Below are 18,952 nucleotides of genomic sequence, written 5' to 3' on the forward strand. Positions count from 1 at the left end.
TAGAAAACAATCACTTGGCTTCTCTTTCTTTAATTTATTTCCCATATGATGGAGAAATTTGCATGGAGGGTTTATTTTTAACTTACTAGTCATTTTATGTGCCTGGAATCCCATTATGAATAATATGTTGAGATGGGAATTAACCTTGGGTGCTTTATCACATAGATGTTGCATGGTCCTTTACTTTTTTTTTCTTTTTTAGTAAATTAATAAACTCTATGGCAGAATTAGCATTAGGTTAGAAGATTTGTGCTCCTGATCATGTTTCAAAACATTGTTTGAATAGAGTTCAAGGAAAAGTCCACTGAAGTCATTTGAGATACAGACACTTCCACCGACAGCTGCTAATATCTGATTAAGCCCCTGCTGCATGGCCTTGAGCAAGTCTCTTATCACATTTAAGCAAACAGGATCAGTACATACTTACCTGGAAAAGAAGTGTTCATGTTTTTCATAAGGCTTCAAACTTGATCATACAAATGAGATGCAAGAACTATGGTTTACCACTTACTACCGTTCCTGCAACATGAATTTCATAGAAGGCAAGAAAGAACTTGCTTCCTTGCTCTAGTTCAACCCTCAAAGGTGTTAGCTGAAAACTACGTTAGCAAGGGTCCAATTTCCTTCTTGCAAACGGAATCAGCAATGTGCTGAAAAGTGCTTCCTTTAACATGCAAATGACTGAGAGAGTGTATGTCTAGCAGGGTACTACAACACCAAATATTTGTTGACTTTTTCAACTGATTTGTTGAATTTTTTTTAAAATAATCACAGGAAGAAACTGCTGACAAAACGCAATAAAGCAATAAAAAATATAAAATTATCAGCTCATTAATAGCCAAACTAAGAATTCTTAAGCAAGCTATCCTTTACAACTCATGGCCTAGGACATTTATTGAGGATGTCAGCTCTGTCCCGTCTAAGTGTGCTTTGTTATCCTCAGAAGTTACTTGATATGGGACAGTTTTGCAAGAACATGTATCTTCCTTGCATTCTCCAAATAATAATAAACAGAAGCAAACATAAAAGGACAAGAAGATGTGCAATTTCTGTAGCTATGCCACTAATGCAAACTGTTATAGAGAGGATTTACTTCTACAGAAATTAGAAATTATTCTAAAGAATATCTATATTACATTTACTCTCACTTAAAAATCAGAAAAATCGTTGGCAAAACTGAAAAGCCTGGGGCTGTAACATCATTGGGGACGCTTATGAACTGATCATCAGGGAAATTTCACAATTCCTAGTCATGAGGTTCAATGCCCTAAAGCATCAAGCAGTAAAAGGCCATAAACTCGTTTTACAGAACTTGCTCAAAAGCTAGCAGAATTAGCTGGTATCCAACACAGAAGATCCCTTAAAAGCTAGCAGAATTAGCTGGTATCCAACACAGAAGATCCCTTGGGAACATTTTTAATTTCATTATTATGAAAATCTGTAAATATCGCCAAATTATATATTCCTGGTAATTTATTTCCTGAGAGATTCTTTTGGTCTTCAGTCTTGCACAGTTCCTGGCTCACACCATGTTCATCTCAGTTTTGGCGGTGCTCATGAACAGCGGGAAGAAACTAGGCTTTATACACCACATCTCCAAATGCAAAGGAGTTCAGCTTTAGAAGACTGTGAGCTGACTGGAAATCCTGGTTCACCATAGAAAGTATTGTTGGGATTGCCATGGGGACAAGATTTTACCTCCTTGAAAATACAGCTCTGGAAATGCTATGAAAAATAGCCAGCCAAGGGGGAGAGGACAGCCATGAAACAGAGAAAGCAGCATCCCCAGGGAATTTACTGAAATGTATTTACAGTTCTCCTTGCATGTATTAATACTGTTTGTGACTCAGTGCTTTTAATTCACCAGAAATCCCCCTTGCATTGAATACCCTGCTGGAGGGCAAGGAGCAGGGAGCAATATGTTCCATGGTTTCCATTCAGGTACCCCAGAAGGAGCAGAAATTAAGTGAATTCCCACACGCCTGCTCCTGCACCCCCTCACACCTCGAAAGCGAGCGTGCCTTTGCTCCCGTGCAGGGCTGCTGCCAAACAAAGGCGCAGAGATTTCCCCGTCTCCCTGTCAGTCAGCCACACGCACACGCACACATACTCCCCCCGGCGTCTCTCGGCTCTTTCACGTGAATAATTCAGTATATTTCCCAATGCCGTATTTGCAGAAACAGGAATCACGCGTCCCATACACTCCTTGCTTGTGCCCCCTCCCCTGCAGCAGCTGCCCACCAAGCCAGATGATGCTGCGGTTGGGACCGACTGCAGCTCGGGGCTGCCTGTTTGAATCCCCCGGGCCGGGGGAGCCGCTGAGCACATCTGGAGCAGCGCAGCGCGGGCAGGCAGCACCCCTGAGCCAGACGAAGGCCCCCACAGCCCCGTCCTCGGCCCCAGCCCTGGTCCCAGCCCTCCTCCCCTCCGGGCACAGGCAGACAGGGCCGGGCGGGCGGTGCCAGGCCGGGGCCGCCCCGCTGCTCGGGAGCGGGGCTGGGAGGCAGGGCCCGGCGGCATCTGGCCAGAGCCATTGTCTGCTGGCCGGGCACCAACGCCTGGCCTGGGGGCGTTGTGGGGTGGTTCCCTTCTTCCACTGCAGCAGGGTTGCAGGAGCAGCAGGAATGGGATTTTCCTCTCCCTGCATCGGGATGCAAAGGCAGCGGGTGATTGGGGAGGGGGCTGGGGGACGCGCCGGCGGCGGCTCCCGCAGCTCTGAAGGGACGAGGGTTTTGGCTTTTCCTTCTAAATGCCGACATTTGAGTAACGTTATCAGCGAGATGATATTGCTCGACCAGGAAAGCATCAAACAGGGATGTAGACCACAACCACCGCCCGGCTCCAGCCAAGCACAGCCCTCCGCCACCGCGGGAGGCGGCCGGCGCCTGCTCCTGCCCTGGCCCCGGTCCCTGCCTCTGCCTCGCTCTCGGTCCCCGGCCCGGCCCGGGCACGCAGCAGCCCCGGGGCGGAGGCCCGGGAGCCAGGGGCAGTGAACGCCCCCCCGGCCCGTCCTGGGGCGGCCTCCCGACGGCCGGTGCCGGGGCAGGGACCGAGGACACCGCGGCGATGCTCGGCTACGAGCCGAGCTGAAAGCTGTGCGTGTGCCTGCGTGTGTGTGTGTAGCTTTGTGTGCGTGTACGCGTGTGCGCGGGGAGGAGGAGGAGGGCTGGACGATGAAGGGAGGGGAAGGAAGCCAGGGGGGAAAGGAGAAGAGAGAGAAAAAAACGCGGAGAGCGGTAAAAAAATGGTGACATCACCGTCATTTGCATAGGCGCGGGGATAAAACCGCCCCGCCAGCGAGCGCCCTTTATACTGGCGTGCGGAGCGGCGGCAGCAGCGAGCGGCCGGACCGAGCATCACCGCGCGGCGACACCGGTGGGTCCCGCCGCGCCCCCCAGACACCCCCCGGGCCCCTCAGCACGGGCAGCATGAACCCGGCACCCCTGCCGGGGGGGCCCGCGGGCAGGGCAGGGCGCGGGGGCTTTTGTCCGGGGGGTGGGAGGGAAGCAAGGAGGTAGAGAGGGGGCTATTGTCCGCGTGGGGGTATTGTCTGAGGGCGCGCTGCTGCAGGGCGGCGGCGTGCCAGGCGCAAGGCGGCTTTGTTGCCGTCCCAGGGCTATATTTTTAAATTATTTTTCCCGTAACGAGTTAAAAACGCGGTCAGCGCCGGGCGCGTCCCTTCTATTGTACTCCTAGTGGGAGCTGCCCCCGGTGGAGGCTGGCGGCGAACCGCAAAGCCTGGGATGCTGGATTAAACAGACGCTTCTAAAAATCACAATTCTTTTTAAATATGTCGGGGGTGAAGCGTTTTACTTGGAACGAGCTTGAGCGGGTCCCCGCGTTGGGTGCGGCGGGCGCGGCCCCGCAGGGGCGGCGGGGGGGCCGGGAGCCCTCGCCGGGGGTAACGGGCTCTCCCCCTCCGTGCGCAGAGTCACCTGCCAACATGTCCGACAAACCAGACATGGCTGAGATCGAGAAATTTGACAAGTCCAAATTGAAGAAGACAGAGACGCAAGAGAAAAACCCGCTGCCTTCAAAAGAAAGTGAGTGCGGGCAGGCGGCAGGGAAGAGCAAGGGAGGGAGGGAAGCAGGCAGGCGGGGAAGGAGGGAGACGGACTGGGAGGGAGGAAAGGATGAAGGGAGGGAGGGAGGCGGGAGGAGACAAAGAGGGGCGGCAGGCGGGAGCCGGGGGTGCGGCGGGTGCGGGGTGGAGGGAGGATACACGGCTATGTCTGTGCCAGACAGCGAAAACCTGAACCCGCTGCCCAGCAGCGCTTAATTTACAATTATTTACACAGTGTTTTGATCTGTGGCTAAAAATATACTTTTATTTTAGCAATTTATAGCAATTGTCATGTGAATGCATTTCAGGTTCTCGATCTTCATTTTGTTTTCTCTCCTTTTGTTTTTTTCCGCTTTTTTAGCAATTGAACAGGAGAAGCAAGCGGGTGAATCGTAATGAAATCTGCCCTTCCAAATTATGCACTGTACATTCCACAAGCATTGCCTTCTTATTTTACTTCTTTTAGCTGTTTAACTTTGTAAGATGCAAAGAGGTTGGATAAAGTTTAAAATGACTGTACTGCCCCTTTCACATCAAAAGAATAGAGAGAACTACTGACACTGAATGAAGGCGCTGCCTTTCCCTCTGCCTGTCTGGCTTTGGTCCTGGTGGCATGAAAGAGCTTGCATGTTGATGAAAGAAGAACTTGGGTGGGACTACAGTAAACTAGAGTAACACACGAATAAATGCAAAGCTGTACCAAGGTCCTGCGAGCTGTAAAATGCAGTTAATCGAGTGCCATTTTTTTTTTTTTTGTTCAAATGATTTTAATTATTGGAATGCACAATTTTTTTAATATGCAAATAAAATGTTTTAAAACCTGGATGGTATTTATGTCCTCTATTTGGAGAACTGTATCAATGGATAAGAAGCATAAAAGCCGGTACTGAGACACAGGATACTATAAAACCTTCGGAGATGCCTCAAACATCAGTCACCATTCTAATTTTTTTTCAATATGTGTGCTCACCAATAGATTAACTTGTGATCCTTGAAGCTAGTTTTTAGATTTCAGTAAAAAATTGCATATCTTATAATTTGTCACCATGTGAGTATATCTCTTTAAATATTTCTTTAATGTAAAGATCGATAAAGGCAAGAAAGTCCGGCTGCATTTATTGCTTTGCCCCACCCATAACAGCTCTTTTATTAAGAACCATTCTGTACTACTGCAGAGATTCGGACTCGGTTGTATTAACCCATAATTTGTTTGTTTAATAATTAAGGCTTGTTATTCTCATACGGTATTTAAAGGAAGCTGTAACTTGAATTTTAAGTCCAAGATTGAACATAAGCTTTTTAGTTTTGCAAAGCATTTAGTGGTTGGTGTCCCATGGAAATAAAAATAATTTTGCTACAATGTTGCTCATGTTATGAACAACATCTTTTTACAGTTCCTTGATTCCAAGAACTAGTTTCAAAATTTAAAAAGCTACAGTCTCCTTAAAAATTCAAAATTAACCATCTGAGGACAGAAACGTTGTGGTAACTTACAGAGATCATAATAAGTCTGACATGCAAATAGCCACACTCCAGATTGCTGGTTTATGGCAGTTCTTTAGGCCTGGGACAGTTTTTGGTTATTTTTCTTCAAATGACTGCGGGTAAAACCTGTGATCCAGGGAGATCAGTAGGAGTTGACTTTAGTAGTCATGAATTTCATCAGAGTGGAGTGAGTAATGAACATTCTGGGAAAAAAAATGCTGTCAGATAACCTGTAGGAGGGTGGTGAGCGTGCTTCTGCAGTGCCTTAGTTTTATTTTATGGATTTGAGGCTGCATTTATTTCAGCCAGTTCCTATAAAGCAAAATTAGTCCCTATGGGGCAGCTTGAGTTTTGCTGAGCCTGCTGATGCAGTGGGGGTCATGTAGATTTGGGGTTTCACTCTATCACTGTTCCCTAGAAGCATCTGACTGCAATAGGAAGCTGTCCTTGGTTTTACAGCATTGAGGGCAGTGGGGCTCCTTGGAGATTCGGTGGATGTCTGTGCTTCTGGAGAAGGTGGGAGCCAGAGGGCCATGCTTGTGGGCACAGTGCCCAGCCCCCCAGCAATGGAAAACTTGCAGAATTGAGTGTTTGATACAAATCTCTGTTCAGGCTTGAGATTTTTTGATGCAGTCCATGGGAAGATTTGGGAAATCCTGGTGTCATATAAGGGCCTTCACAGTAATTTAAGGTGATGAGCTCAGGAAGGAAATGAGCCATTTCTTGTGCTTGTTTAAGCTCTGATTTTATTCCCCATATATAATGGGAAAGATGGGAAACTTAAGCTGAGTTTCTGAAAAGTCAATTAATCAACTCCCAGCTACTGATCTTAATCAGGTAACATGGGATGTGACACAGCTCAGTGCAGAAGCACACAGTGTGAGCTGCACGTGCGCAGATGAGTGGAGGCAAGCTTAGTGCGGATTAATCTATGGGGAAAAACCAGCAAGGTATTTCTGAGGGAGGCAAAGCATGAGGTATACACAGCTCTGCGTAAGTCAGTGAAAGTGCCTGCTGTAATACAGCATAGTTCAGCAAAAATGTAATGAGTTATAAGGCCTATGACTTCAGAACTGCAAGTCCAAAGTGCTGGTCAAAGGGTACCACCAAGTGCAACATGAGGTGGTGAGGCTCAGCTCTGTTTTCAGTAGATGAGGCAATGACCTACTACCACTCTTACAGCTCTGTTTCTGCCATCGAGGACTGAACAAAATTACAAAATCAACTGTGAAGTAACCTTCCAGGTCAAATTCAGGAATCATTGACTGGAGTCTATCATCGCCTGCTTTGCTCCTTGTTCAGCTCTTTGCCTACATTCAAAGAAAATTGTGGCAGGCCTTTGCCATGCTTTGCATAGGCAGTATTGAGGTGGTCACATCTGACACCTATTTCACTGAGATGCAATTGATGGTGTGAAACATGAAGGCTTGGATGAATTGACTGTAATACTCCGGACTGTATCTGCACTGGTTTTTTGGGTGTTGCTAATAAAATTAGCCTCTTCAGCTGGCAGTCTAGAAACTTTCATCAGCCACAAATTAACTAGAAAAAAATACAGCCCAAAACCTGGTTATGAAAAAGGGTCATTAGAAAGAGAAACATATGGGTTTTGGTCTCACACTCTGAAGGCACAGTCTGCCAGCCCTATGAGACTTACGGTGTCTGGTGTTGCTGCCTCCCCGCCCCCAGCCGAGAGGCAGGTCTGCCGAGGTGATGTGATGAGAAGCTCTGCCCTCCAGTACTGAAGCAAATTCTTCCTTTCTTAGTTTTTCTCAGAAGATTTTCTCTCCTTTTCATGCATGCCCCCAGATATCATTAACTATACATATATTGGACAGAAAGCATATGCTAACCATATCCAAAATAGATCATTGTGGTATTAATTTCAGAAATGTGGAGACTTCAATGTAAGCATTTTGGTCTTCTAGGCTATTTTTGTGCAATGTTGAATGTGTGATAAAATACCACTTCCCTTAGTAACCCTTTACTTCCCTAGAAACAGTGTAGAAATGAGCAGTTCCTATTGTGTATTTTGATCATGTATGGCTGCCACATACTGCTGCTGCACAGCAGAATTTTATTAATAAGGAACCGCGCGCTACTCCAAGCATCATATAAAGCCCAGTGAGCACATGATACAGTGTTTGGTGCAATAGTTCCACTGGGCTGATACTAAAAGGGGTGTGAAGAAATAAAAAATGTAGCTCTTGCTTATTTGTTGATATACAGTAGGATGACTATGCAAAGCAACCTATGTCAGGCTTGTCCCTCTGTGAGGTGCCCCGATGCGCCAGCTTTGTGCAGTTTCAACTCAAACAGGCAAGGCAACCAAATTCTAATAAAATGGGCTATTTTGTTAGTTCAGAGAAAAGGAATTGCAGACAACATTTATCCATTATTTGTATGCTGTCTGGCAGATTCATTTGCTAGTGTCCCTGTCATATGGTGGTTTTTAAAAAAAACACTCTGCGCTTTACCATACACCTGTTTCAAAACTCTGTGGCTTAATGACAGAAGTCTATTTTTCTCTCTGTTTTCAGCTGAAGTTAATGACCTGAATTCCATGGGTCATTTTTACTGCTTTTACTGGTTTTTAAAAATGTGAAAACCCTCTCTGACTTCCTCTTCTTCCTGCTTAGAAGGCAAGGAAAAACAAAATGGAACATAGTGGGCTCTCAGAGATGCTTGATTTGCCTCTGGTTAATGAGCTTTTAGCATATTGGGAGCAGAGCAAAGATGATTTTTTCTCTTGTTTCTACAGTCATGAGAATTACAACATTGCTTTTTTTCCTTGTAATCAAAAACTGGAGTTCTCAGGAGATTTTTCAGTCTCACGGAGCTTGGGCTTTATGAGAACTGTCAGGCACAAGATCCATGCAATGTAATGAGAATTGGCAACTGGGAGGTTCTGCAACCACTGCTCCCTCACAGTAAGGGGATGCAAATGGCAAAATAGCGTCAAATATAGGCCTATAGCCTTAGTTTCAGGCCATAATATGCAAAGAATGGCATAGTGAGATGAGTAAATATATATATATATATATTTAATTTACAATTTCTGTGACCTCAGGTTTTTTGATAGCTCTAGATTTATTTTTTGTCTAACACAGATTTTCCTTTCAGCAATATTTTGGAATTGAGTGAGTGGATTTACTCCAATTTAAATATATTTCCAGCTTTTGAATAGTCCCCAAATATTCACCACATGTCCAATCAAAGCATTGTCTTGAAAAAAAATTCATCATTATATTGACCAAAGGCTTCTCAGTGATGAAGAAAATTTTCCCCGCTATTGTAACTGTTATCATTTTATCTTTGGCATGTGGTCATGGGCTTGAAATTTGGGCCTGGAAAAAATCTCATGTGATTTTGTAGACATTGCAACTTCCATGAACAGACATTTGCAGTGCTCTTTGTTTGCATTATGGTAGAATATTGAGTACACTTACAATACTTAGAGATATGTTTGGAAATGGAAAGAAAATCCCCAATAATCAAAACAACTCTCCCCAACAAACACCAAACCAAGAAGAGAAATGAATTTGCGGGTTCTACAATATCTGCCATGAACAATTTCATTATTCCCAGCATCTTCTAGGGTGTGAAATTACAGCAGTAACATTCAGGTCTCTAAAATAAGTCAAATGAACTCACTGGAATCTACTCTATAGACCAAAAGTATGGAATTCAGGCTCTCAGATGGTTCAAATCTTACCTAATGTATTTTACAATTTCCAGAGCCATTACTTTATGTTTTATTTTTTATAATGGTGCTTCCTTTCCATCTGACATATAACTATATATGATAGGATTTGTATTAGTCAGGTATAACATTTTTAAATATTTTGAAATGGATAAATAATTCTTCAACCATGGCTTGAAGTTTTGGAATTTGTCTTTAAAGCCCTCTACTCAGCTAGATTTTGATGTAAGATAATGTAGAGAATTTTGGAGTTACATAATGATCAGAAAAATCATTCACTGGATTCGTTTTCATGCACTCACCTGCTCTATATCATGTGGCCTGTACAACAGAAGGATATTCTTCAACCTTCTGCCTAAACTGGGCACTACCTCTGAGAAATGCCACTGATCCCCTGTGCAGTGTGAATAAAAAAGTCCATTCTTTGCATTGCACCTTTTTTTAATGTTTAATGTGAGAACCAGTGGTGGGGAAAAAGAGGCAATTGCAGAGTAACATCCTCAGAGAGAAAAGTGGACATGGCCCCGAGCATCCACACTGCCAAAGTGGAAACCATCTTCAGCATGCTGAGCACCCTCCAGGCTCACAGCAAGTTTATTTACACCATTTTGGGTTCTTGTGAAGGGGGACTTGTCGGCAGGTCACCCACTGTGTCATCCTGTGGTGTGCACTGCTGGCAGTATCACAGGGTGGGCCCCAGGGCAATCCCCAGGGCAGCAGAGCCTTTCAGAGCAGAAACACAAAATGCTTGAGCCCTACTAGTACTATGCTGGAATGCAGACCAGCCGTAACCTTATGGTCCAGGCTCAGTGATGGCTTTAGGGCTGCTTTGCATCCAAAGAATGGGGCAAACAGCTCATATGTAAATCCATTACCTAAAGAAATTAATTACTAGATTAAGGATACTACAACCTGTATGAAGGCTTTTGCTGGTGGGGAGCCTGATGCCTACCTCTTCAAAAAATATTGTCCTTATATTACACCAAAGGCTAGAAGGTCCCATAAAAAGTTATCATAGCGAGCATAATAAAATTACTTTCATGAGAAAGCAATAAAAGATGAGCTTTATACAAATATTCCTATTCCCTAGCAGTAGCAAACAAAACATTACAAGAAATTAAGTGGGCTGGTGAAGGCATCAATGATTTTGCTCCCACTGTATTGCTTCAGAATGAATTAGGAACAAGAAATCTCCTAGCAGCTGAGCTATACCCCATGTATATGGGCATGTTACAGCAGGACAGATGGATCCCAGACAATCTCATCTCCATAGCTCGCAACTACAAAAGCAGCTGATGCTTGGATCATGCAAGGAACATTGCTCCTGGGAAGAACTTCACGTTTCTTTAATTTTTTTATTATTTTTTTAGCAACTTTAATTACCACTCAGACACAAAAAATTCTGCTGCCTGCTTTACTCATGGTAGCTGACTTGCCAGCATTAAGTGGAGGGGGAAGGGGAGGCTCTGAAAATTAATGAGGTGGTAGATGACACTTCTCAGCACAAGGAGTCAGAATGATGCCAAGAGGAATACACAGGTGAAATTCTGGGAGACATGCACCCTTTTACAGGGGTCCATAGGATATACATATCCATACATGTCTGCCTCCCTGGTGCTTTGCTTGTAAAGTCATCCCTGCTGTGCGTGGGAGGTGTGGGTTACACTGAGAAATGCCAAAGTCGCTCTTGAAGTCCTTGCTGCATTTTAAAGGTTAAAACTAGGAACAGATTGGCATTCTCTAAAGGTCTTTAAATGGAAGAGCTGTTTAATCACATGCATTGCAGCACGAGGAGAGCACTGTCTCTTCTATATGATTCTCAGCTGGAATTTGTGAGCTGATAGGCACAGAGTTTGTTTTCAGCAAAGGCAATGCTGTGACATCTACAGTTTACTCTCTCCAAGATCATAAAAAAATAGAAAATAGTGTTTTGAAACCAGGAATGGTTTCACACAGTTTCCAGTTTGGTAGCCTAGAAGGCTTCTAAACGCACATTTTGGGTTAATGGTAATGGAGCAGTTGAATGCTCACACCTTTCAGTGAAATTTCCCTCCTTGCTGAAGCAAAGTCCCTATGAAATGCCAAGGTGCTGAGCAGGTGTGGTTGCCTTCATTTCAGTGAGTTTTCTGGATATGAGGCTATTTTTCATTCGAGTGTCTAATTAAGGGTAATAACATAATTTTAGTCCCTTGCAGCTCTCCCCAGTTTATGATATTGGCTTGTGTGGGGCCTCATAACCAGGACTCTGTTGCAATGAGCACTTCTCAGAGGGAATGGGAGTATCCCCCCTCTTTGCACGACGTATGAAGTGCAATCATACCTCAAGGATTTCTCTTTTTACTGTCTCCTTTCACATATTCTATTTTTTCAGGGAATCCTGCCCTAAATTTGTTGTCCTCCATCTACATAAGCACCCTAATAATACCACTGTTACGTGCCCAAGAAGTTTGGTCTTCTCGTTGGTCCTCACTGATCAAACCCAAACTGTGGGTGTAGCACCCCTGTCAGCAACTACTCCCTGTTTCAGATCGTATGTCTGACTCCACTACATGGTCTAATAGTCTGTCAGATTGCTTGGTGTCTCCAAATTGCTCACGCTCAGCAGGAGACTTCTGCCAACTTTTTGACAGTGGAACTCCATCAAGTACCTTTTGCCTGAGATGGTTGTGCCTTTAAAACAGCCCCAGCAAAAGCTTCGCTCTTTCCTTTCCCCTCGATATGGAGTGACCAAAACTGGTCCTCAGGGCTGATCCAGCAGAGGAAACAGCAGCATGCCAGCAAACTGGAAGGGTTAGGTGCTGTGTAGGCTGCCCATCAGGAAGAAAGAGCTCCTCTGGAACCTTTATACAGTCCTTCCCCTTCTTTGTCTTGGCTTCAGAACAATAAGTTTTAGGGGGTTGTAACGAGCTTGTTTAGTGCTAAATTTCTTGACTTATCCTCTTTCACACTGCTAGCCAGCAGTGGGAAGGTTAAAAATGCAGTCAGTTACCAGTGGCAACATAGCAGTGTTGTAAATGCTGCCCACACATCTTCAGATCTACTGACATTTGAAACATCTAGGTCTTTTTTGTTAGCTATGCCAGTGTAATTATGTCTTGGTATAGCTTTTTTTCCTACGTGTCATCCTTCAGGAGTGCTCAGATAAGTATATTGAAGGATATAAATGGAAGGAGAAAGAAAGAAGGAGGCTGAAGTTACAAAGAAAGAAAGGAAGCCATTGCGAATAGTTCACTGGGGTGTTTGAAAAAGCAGTATCACATATTAATAGTTGCAATTTAATAGCAGATTACTGATCCCTTGAAATTATTTGAGATTGTTGCCTGTGAGCTGCAGGACAGGCTGTGCCAGTGAAATCAATTACATTTCATATCAGTACTGTGTGCTTATCTTGCACAGCAGGGATGTGGAGGTGCTGTACATCCTTCTAGTCAGCAGTGCCGTAAGCTAAACCGGCTGGATGCAGTGGTACTGGCATATATGCTAAGGCAAACGTGTGAAATCTCCATGTGAAGACCAGTGAGTCATTGCTGCTTCTCTTTCGAGTCAGCAGGGAGAGGAGACAGCTTTGCTGTTGGTCAGGATTCAGCTCGATGCAAAACTGGCCTGATTGAATGTGAGAACCTTTTGTTTATAATGCGCACACACACACACACACACACACAAACAAATGAAATTTCCAAATGGATTGTGTTTCCACATGCTGAGAGAAAGAGGCATTTTTGCCTGTTTGGTCAAGGTCTTTTTGCCCTGAACACCTCCTTGCTCAGTTTCCAAAACCACTGCTGTTTCTGCAGGACTTTGTGAGATTCCAACCCAGTACAGGTGACAAAATGGAGTCACAGGTGATGGGAAGGGCAGTCACGACTTCAGGTGGAAGCAGCAAGTCTCAGCTAGAGCCTGGCCCTTGGCAACTTTCTTCTGCACAGAGCTTTAGAAGAGGGCAGGGGGAGAAGGACATCCCCTCATGCCCAGGTCTGGCAAGTGACCTTGAAAAGTCTGTCAGTTTTGTTACTTGCTGCTGGCCCAGAGACAGCAAGGATGGGACTACCCAGAGCACTGGTTCTCCTGGAACAGAACATCTCACTCATCATCCTTCACACAGAACAGTATCCAAGTATGCATGCAGAATTAAAGGCAGATAGGAAACTGGAGTATCATGCAGTAGTTAACATGTTTTAAAATTCCTTTTCATTAATATTTTTACAGAAGTAATATAGCTTAGATCAGTGCTGTATTATGGGCATCTTAATCACATGTGTCTTCAGGCATGGTATCTTTCTAAAATGTTATTGTTCTTAAAAGAAAATGGGCCACCAGAGAGAACAAAGTAATAAAAGCCTATGATTATGAAGCAATCACTAGCAGTTTACACCCTTGTCCACTCCTGTGTGGAGGACTGTTTATGGGGTGGGCATGCTCCAGGCTGAGAAAAGGTAGCAGTAACCGGCGGGACTAATCACAGGAATAAACACCACACCAGTGAACAAAGATTTGGCAGTTCTTCTCTGTGCAGATAAATTAATTAATTATGTGATCAAGGCCTGTGCTTTGGTCTTTGCCAATGTGAATTATTTATAACACCATGCTGAATTTCAGCCATATACTCTAAATTCTTTCTACAGATGTAATGAAGTCTGAGAAATTATCCTTTGTGATATGAATGTTAGTGGGCCCTTATAGATTGCTTCTTCCATAGATGCAGAATATAGATTTTTTGATCTGGTAATGGGCTGTCTACTGCCTTCAGCCACTATTCTTGCAGTTGATAGTAGTAAGGCCATTATTACAAATCCAGCACAATTTATCCACAGTTTATTGCTTGCCTAGAAGGGGCATATCACACGCAGACTTTCCTTCCTAATATGCAATATGGTATTTCCAGCGAGGTAGTCAAACATACCTTTGCTCTTACGAACATTCAAACAGTACAGTACTCGATAGATAAAGGATCCTTTGCAGGATCCCATTTATTAGTGTACACTGTGCACTTAAAGCAAATTATATAGAGAGGCAAAAACTGTCTATTAATTTGCATATAGCACTCTTGGTAGTATTTTAAGAATTACTATGTATTTGACCCAGCTGACAAATATTTTTTATGTTAAAACATGCTTCAGTTTTATCTCAACAAGAAGATAGGCAGCTAGCTACTTCAGACATCTCTGTTCACATTACAAGCGAACTTCTCTGCTAGTTTTGGTCTTTCAAACTGCACAAAAGTTAGATCACCAAACCAGCCTAATAGAGTTGATGTGGGTTCCCTTATAACAAGAACCTGTTACTGCACTCTTTTTTTTTGCAGGTTATATTTCAAATACTCAGCTGGACTGAGAGTGTGGATGGCTCTGTAAATTGAGCTTGGAGGAACTGGAAATTTATATCCACACTGAATTTTGACACATCATTTACTGCCTGATATTACTAGGTTTGGTTAGGAAAAGAAAGGTGCTTACACAGACAGACTTTTCTACAAGCAGAAGGAAAACAATGTTCATCTGGTGGGAATAACCACCATCCACACTCCTCATCGCCCTCGCTGTCTCTCAAAGTTGAGGAAGCTGGTCCTTGCTCAAGAGCAGTCCTTTTTTCTTCCTCATCCCTCAGCAACCCACAACACACTCACCAAAATAAGGATGCAGCCTGAGGCTGCACTATCACTGCTTAGAGAAGTATTTAATTTTTAGTTCAAGGTTTGTCTGGAGCTAGACAAAAGTTAGGAACTCAACAGACACATAAGGTTCCACCTTTTATTTCCTCTAGGTCCTACTGTGATCATTCTTTGCTTCTCAGAAAACTGCATGCATTATCCCTTAAGACAATGACAATTTTTTGAACAACCCTGCACTTTTAACTCAGTCAGTAGCTAAATTGGCAAGAATATGCATTACCACCTTCAGAAACTAGGTATGAATATATGAGGATTAAATGAAAATTAGATGATGTAGGTTTATTATTATGATATTTTTTATGCCTTTCTCCATTGTGACCAGTGATTTTTTTTCACAGTAGGAAGTAATATTTCAGCAATAAATTAATAGGGCTGGAAATGAATAACTGTCGTTTTTCAGTGCTATCTTACAAGCCTCTAATTTCACCTCAATTTTCTAACTTATCCGCTTCTGGGTCTTCTGGTTAGTTTACCTTAATGGTAAACATTCAATCATTTTAGACCAATAGTGGAGCTTGTACCATACAAATGTACACCTTTCTTATGCAGTATTCTCTGAATTATTTTCTTGGTATCATTTCAACAGGTGCAAATACTAGCTGGAATTTTATCATTTATAAGATAAAATTTGGGACAGGGCAGTGCCTTGTTTCCTCTTAAGAAAACTGCAATTCGTGGGTGTTATTTGGTTGATTATGACTTTAGAGTTCAAGGTCGAAGCATAGAAGCTTAGTCCACTTTAGGCAAAGCAATCTTAGTAAAAACATTATAAAATATGTCTCTCATAAATCCTCCCTGAAATGAACCAAATATCAAGGGCTGTTACTGACATTACTTCTTGTTTTCTTGGTCTTCTTCCAGTAACGTAAAAGAACATTAAAATGTGTGACTGGCTGATCTCCCATACAAAAGGATCTAACTGATAGTTTTATTTGGTTTTTTCCCCTAGATCACGTGCAATAGTTTTAGCAGGGGTATTTCATATGTTGAGGGAGTGCTGTATTTAGGAGCACATGTATGTAATCTCCACAGAGTATTAGAAGTTCTGAGTATGGAATACCTAGTTATGTGAAGCATTTACAGGGTAATATATAGCCTTATATACCCAATGTAACATTTGCCTAGCCTTACTAGCCTAGCCTTTATGAATATAGTTTTCCTCCTACTTTGTCTTTCACTTCTTGAGTTTATTCCCATATGTTTCCTCATTTACAGTGTTTCACACTCTGCTCCTTTGTGTTAGTCTGCAAGGACAGACTCCAGTGCTCAAAGTGAAGGATCCCAGAACATCCACGCAAACAGGGCAGGGCACTGTAGCGCACATTTCATAATTAAGAAATGTGCTTACAGTGTTAACAGCATCAGCAACTGGTATTTCTTAAAAAAAAAAATAAATTAATTACACTGAAAAATAAATTACATTGCCACTTCTCTTGTTTAGACTACAAACTGCCCTGAGTACTTGGACTATTTTCTACAATACATTTATGTCAGCTTTTGGAAATCAATTAGTATGCACAGGTGGGGACGGATCTGCAAAAGCATCCAGTTCATTTGGACATATGCATTAAAGCCCTCTCTTTTGGTAGTAGCTCCAGTTGTTCTGTAAAGTCATCCTTAAAGGACTGGGCCCTTAAAAATTTGGCTTGGGACAAATTTTAAAGAGCAGACCCTATGGAGTCTACCACACTCTTTCAGGTGCAGTGTGATCTGTAGGTATTACGGTAGCTTAGGAAATAAACATCACCTCACCTCTTTTGGTAGGTTATTCAGTATAGGCTTTTTTCAGTGTGTAGCTAGGTCAATTTTTGTCTATTCATGAGATGCTCAGCTCATTTTATTACAGATCCCTTCTACTTTTGCCCTTTGTTCACAGTTAGCAAAACTCCCAGTTGCTCTATGACATCATTGTGTTACTTCTGACAAAAACTAGCCCACGTTAGTCCCATTTTTGGTGAGTTTTTACGTGAAACTTTCCTATCAGTTTTGTTCTCATTAGCTGAAGCAACAGATAGGTATCTCCATAGTAGCTAGGAATTGGTTCTGTCAGGTGTGGGAAGGAAGCAGGGTGAGAAGGACTGGGGCCCTCCAGCAGTAACACAAGCTGGAAATCCTGTGAAGCCGATGTGCCTGCAGTGCTGCTGCATTTTTCCATGTCAGCTGAGTGGGAGTTTCCACTTTCCTCCTCAGTTTGTTCTCTGAAGGTGCTAAACAGTCAGCAAGGATTTTGTGTTTTGGCTATTGTTAAGATGAAGAATCTGGGATTCTAGTCTTGCATAAATAATGAGTATACTTATGTAAGGATACATATAAGAAACGACAGAGAAGGGAGAGCGGCTGCTCCTTCAGCCCATATTGTTCCTATATGCTACCTGCTGGGTTCTTTGTTAGATGTAATGTCCTGCTCTGCAATAGCTGAAAGAGAGGCTAAGTATGACAGATTTATTCTCAACCTCCCACCAAGACAGTAATTCCGGTTTCAGCAGCTATTTGTTCCCTTGCCTTTAGACTGTTCCTTCCTAGGTTTACCATACCCCTCCCTTCTCTCGATGCAGGGCTCCACTCCACAGGGAAGGAGAGGGGGCCGCCTTTGGGAAGGAGCGTAGCTGACTCCAGCGCGGTTGGGAGTGCTCTGCACCTTCTCTGGGCTGCTAAGCATGTAATTTGCACCCTCTGAGAAGCGGCTTCTCCTCGAGTCCCACTCCCACGCAGCCAGCGAGACTCGGTGACACGCGGTGACCGCCTGAGTGGGGAGCACAGGACTCGGCTGACTCAGAGTACTCATCTCCCTGCCAGGGGGCAAAGCGAGAGGTGCGAGCTACAGGAGGTGGAATTCACAACTGCGCCACTCACGATAAAAGCAAACTGAGCCTGCCATAAGGCAAGCAGATGGATGTGGTGCCCTTTGCTTCTTTCCAGCTACAAAAGTAATTCTTTTTTCTTGAGTCATGCCTTGCAATGGTACAATTATTTTTGGACAACCACCAGGGCAGCACTGATATGACGGTCGTTTCTGTGGTACAACTTGTGGCAGAAGTAAGAAACAGTGTGTTTAGACCCTTTGCTTTTTATTTTTAGCTGTTTTTTCCAGCTCAATTTAAAATTTTCTTATTGTCTAGTAAGACAGTGCATGACTCTTGAGTGCTCAAACTGAAACACATTAATAGACTCTGAACCTTGATAAGCACCACAAAGATTGTCTGTCAAAGATAACTGCGTAAGTCTGTGGGACACTCCAAAGGTACTTTTTTTCCGGTACCTCTGTCCAGACACCTGGGTATATTTCATAGACATTGCTGCCTACAGTTGTGTACTTCAAAACCAATTACTTTTCTTGGTGTATTATTCAAGTAGTAAACTGATATGGAGCTCATCAATATTGATATGATGATGATTTTTGCATTACTTTTATGTACTGATTGTATTATTATGTGTTTCCTGTGTAGTGTTTTTACAAATGGGACCCTAGGATGCATCTTGAGTGACACCATTGGAGTGTCTGGGTGAAGTCCCAGCACTTAATTTAGTTGAGGTCAGGGGACTAATTCTTAGGCAGAGTGGCGAGTACAGAGCTGAGGCTCTCCATACAGTTAACAGTGAGAAACATTTTCCTTTAAAAGACAGACACCAGTCTAAGTGTTTCCATTACTGTAGGCTCTATATAACTGCTGCCATCACTCCCATCCTCCTGTACTCACCTCCATATGGGCTACTGCTTGCATCCTTACCTCCAAATGAAGTTTACTGCTTTGTAAGTGGCCAGTGACATTTCTCTGCTTCTGTGGTCTCATGTGATGGGGATTTCACTCCAGAACAAGCCATTAGGAGATGTTATGTATTGTGGTGACTTTCATCCTTTGAGGGAACTTATTTGCCTGATAGCTGATGACAGAAAATTTGCTTGTCTTTCTAAGATCTCCAGCAAATAGGAGACAGTACAAGAGGCTCTGGTGCTGATTTTCAGGACACTTGAGCAGGATTATAAAGCTGTATTTTCCCCTCTTCCCCTTGACACTAGCCATTGTGACATATG

The 18,952-nt window shown here is 43.4% G+C and overlaps 1 protein-coding gene across 1 annotated transcript; it reads left to right on the forward strand.

Moving 5' to 3' along the window:
- The first annotated feature begins 3,268 nt into the window (after positions 1-3,268).
- TMSB4X (thymosin beta 4 X-linked) lies at positions 3,269-4,886 on the forward strand. The gene is made up of 3 exons (XM_032100652.1): positions 3,269-3,375; positions 3,930-4,043; positions 4,425-4,886. The coding sequence occupies exons 2-3, from the start codon at positions 3,944-3,946 to the stop codon at positions 4,457-4,459; spliced, it is 135 nt and encodes a 44-aa protein (XP_031956543.1). The 5' UTR covers positions 3,269-3,375; positions 3,930-3,943; the 3' UTR covers positions 4,460-4,886.
- Positions 4,887-18,952: the final 14,066 nt, after the last annotated feature.

This window comes from Corvus moneduloides, chromosome 2, assembly GCF_009650955.1.
Source record: "Corvus moneduloides isolate bCorMon1 chromosome 2, bCorMon1.pri, whole genome shotgun sequence".
Lineage (NCBI taxonomy): Eukaryota > Metazoa > Chordata > Aves > Passeriformes > Corvidae > Corvus > Corvus moneduloides.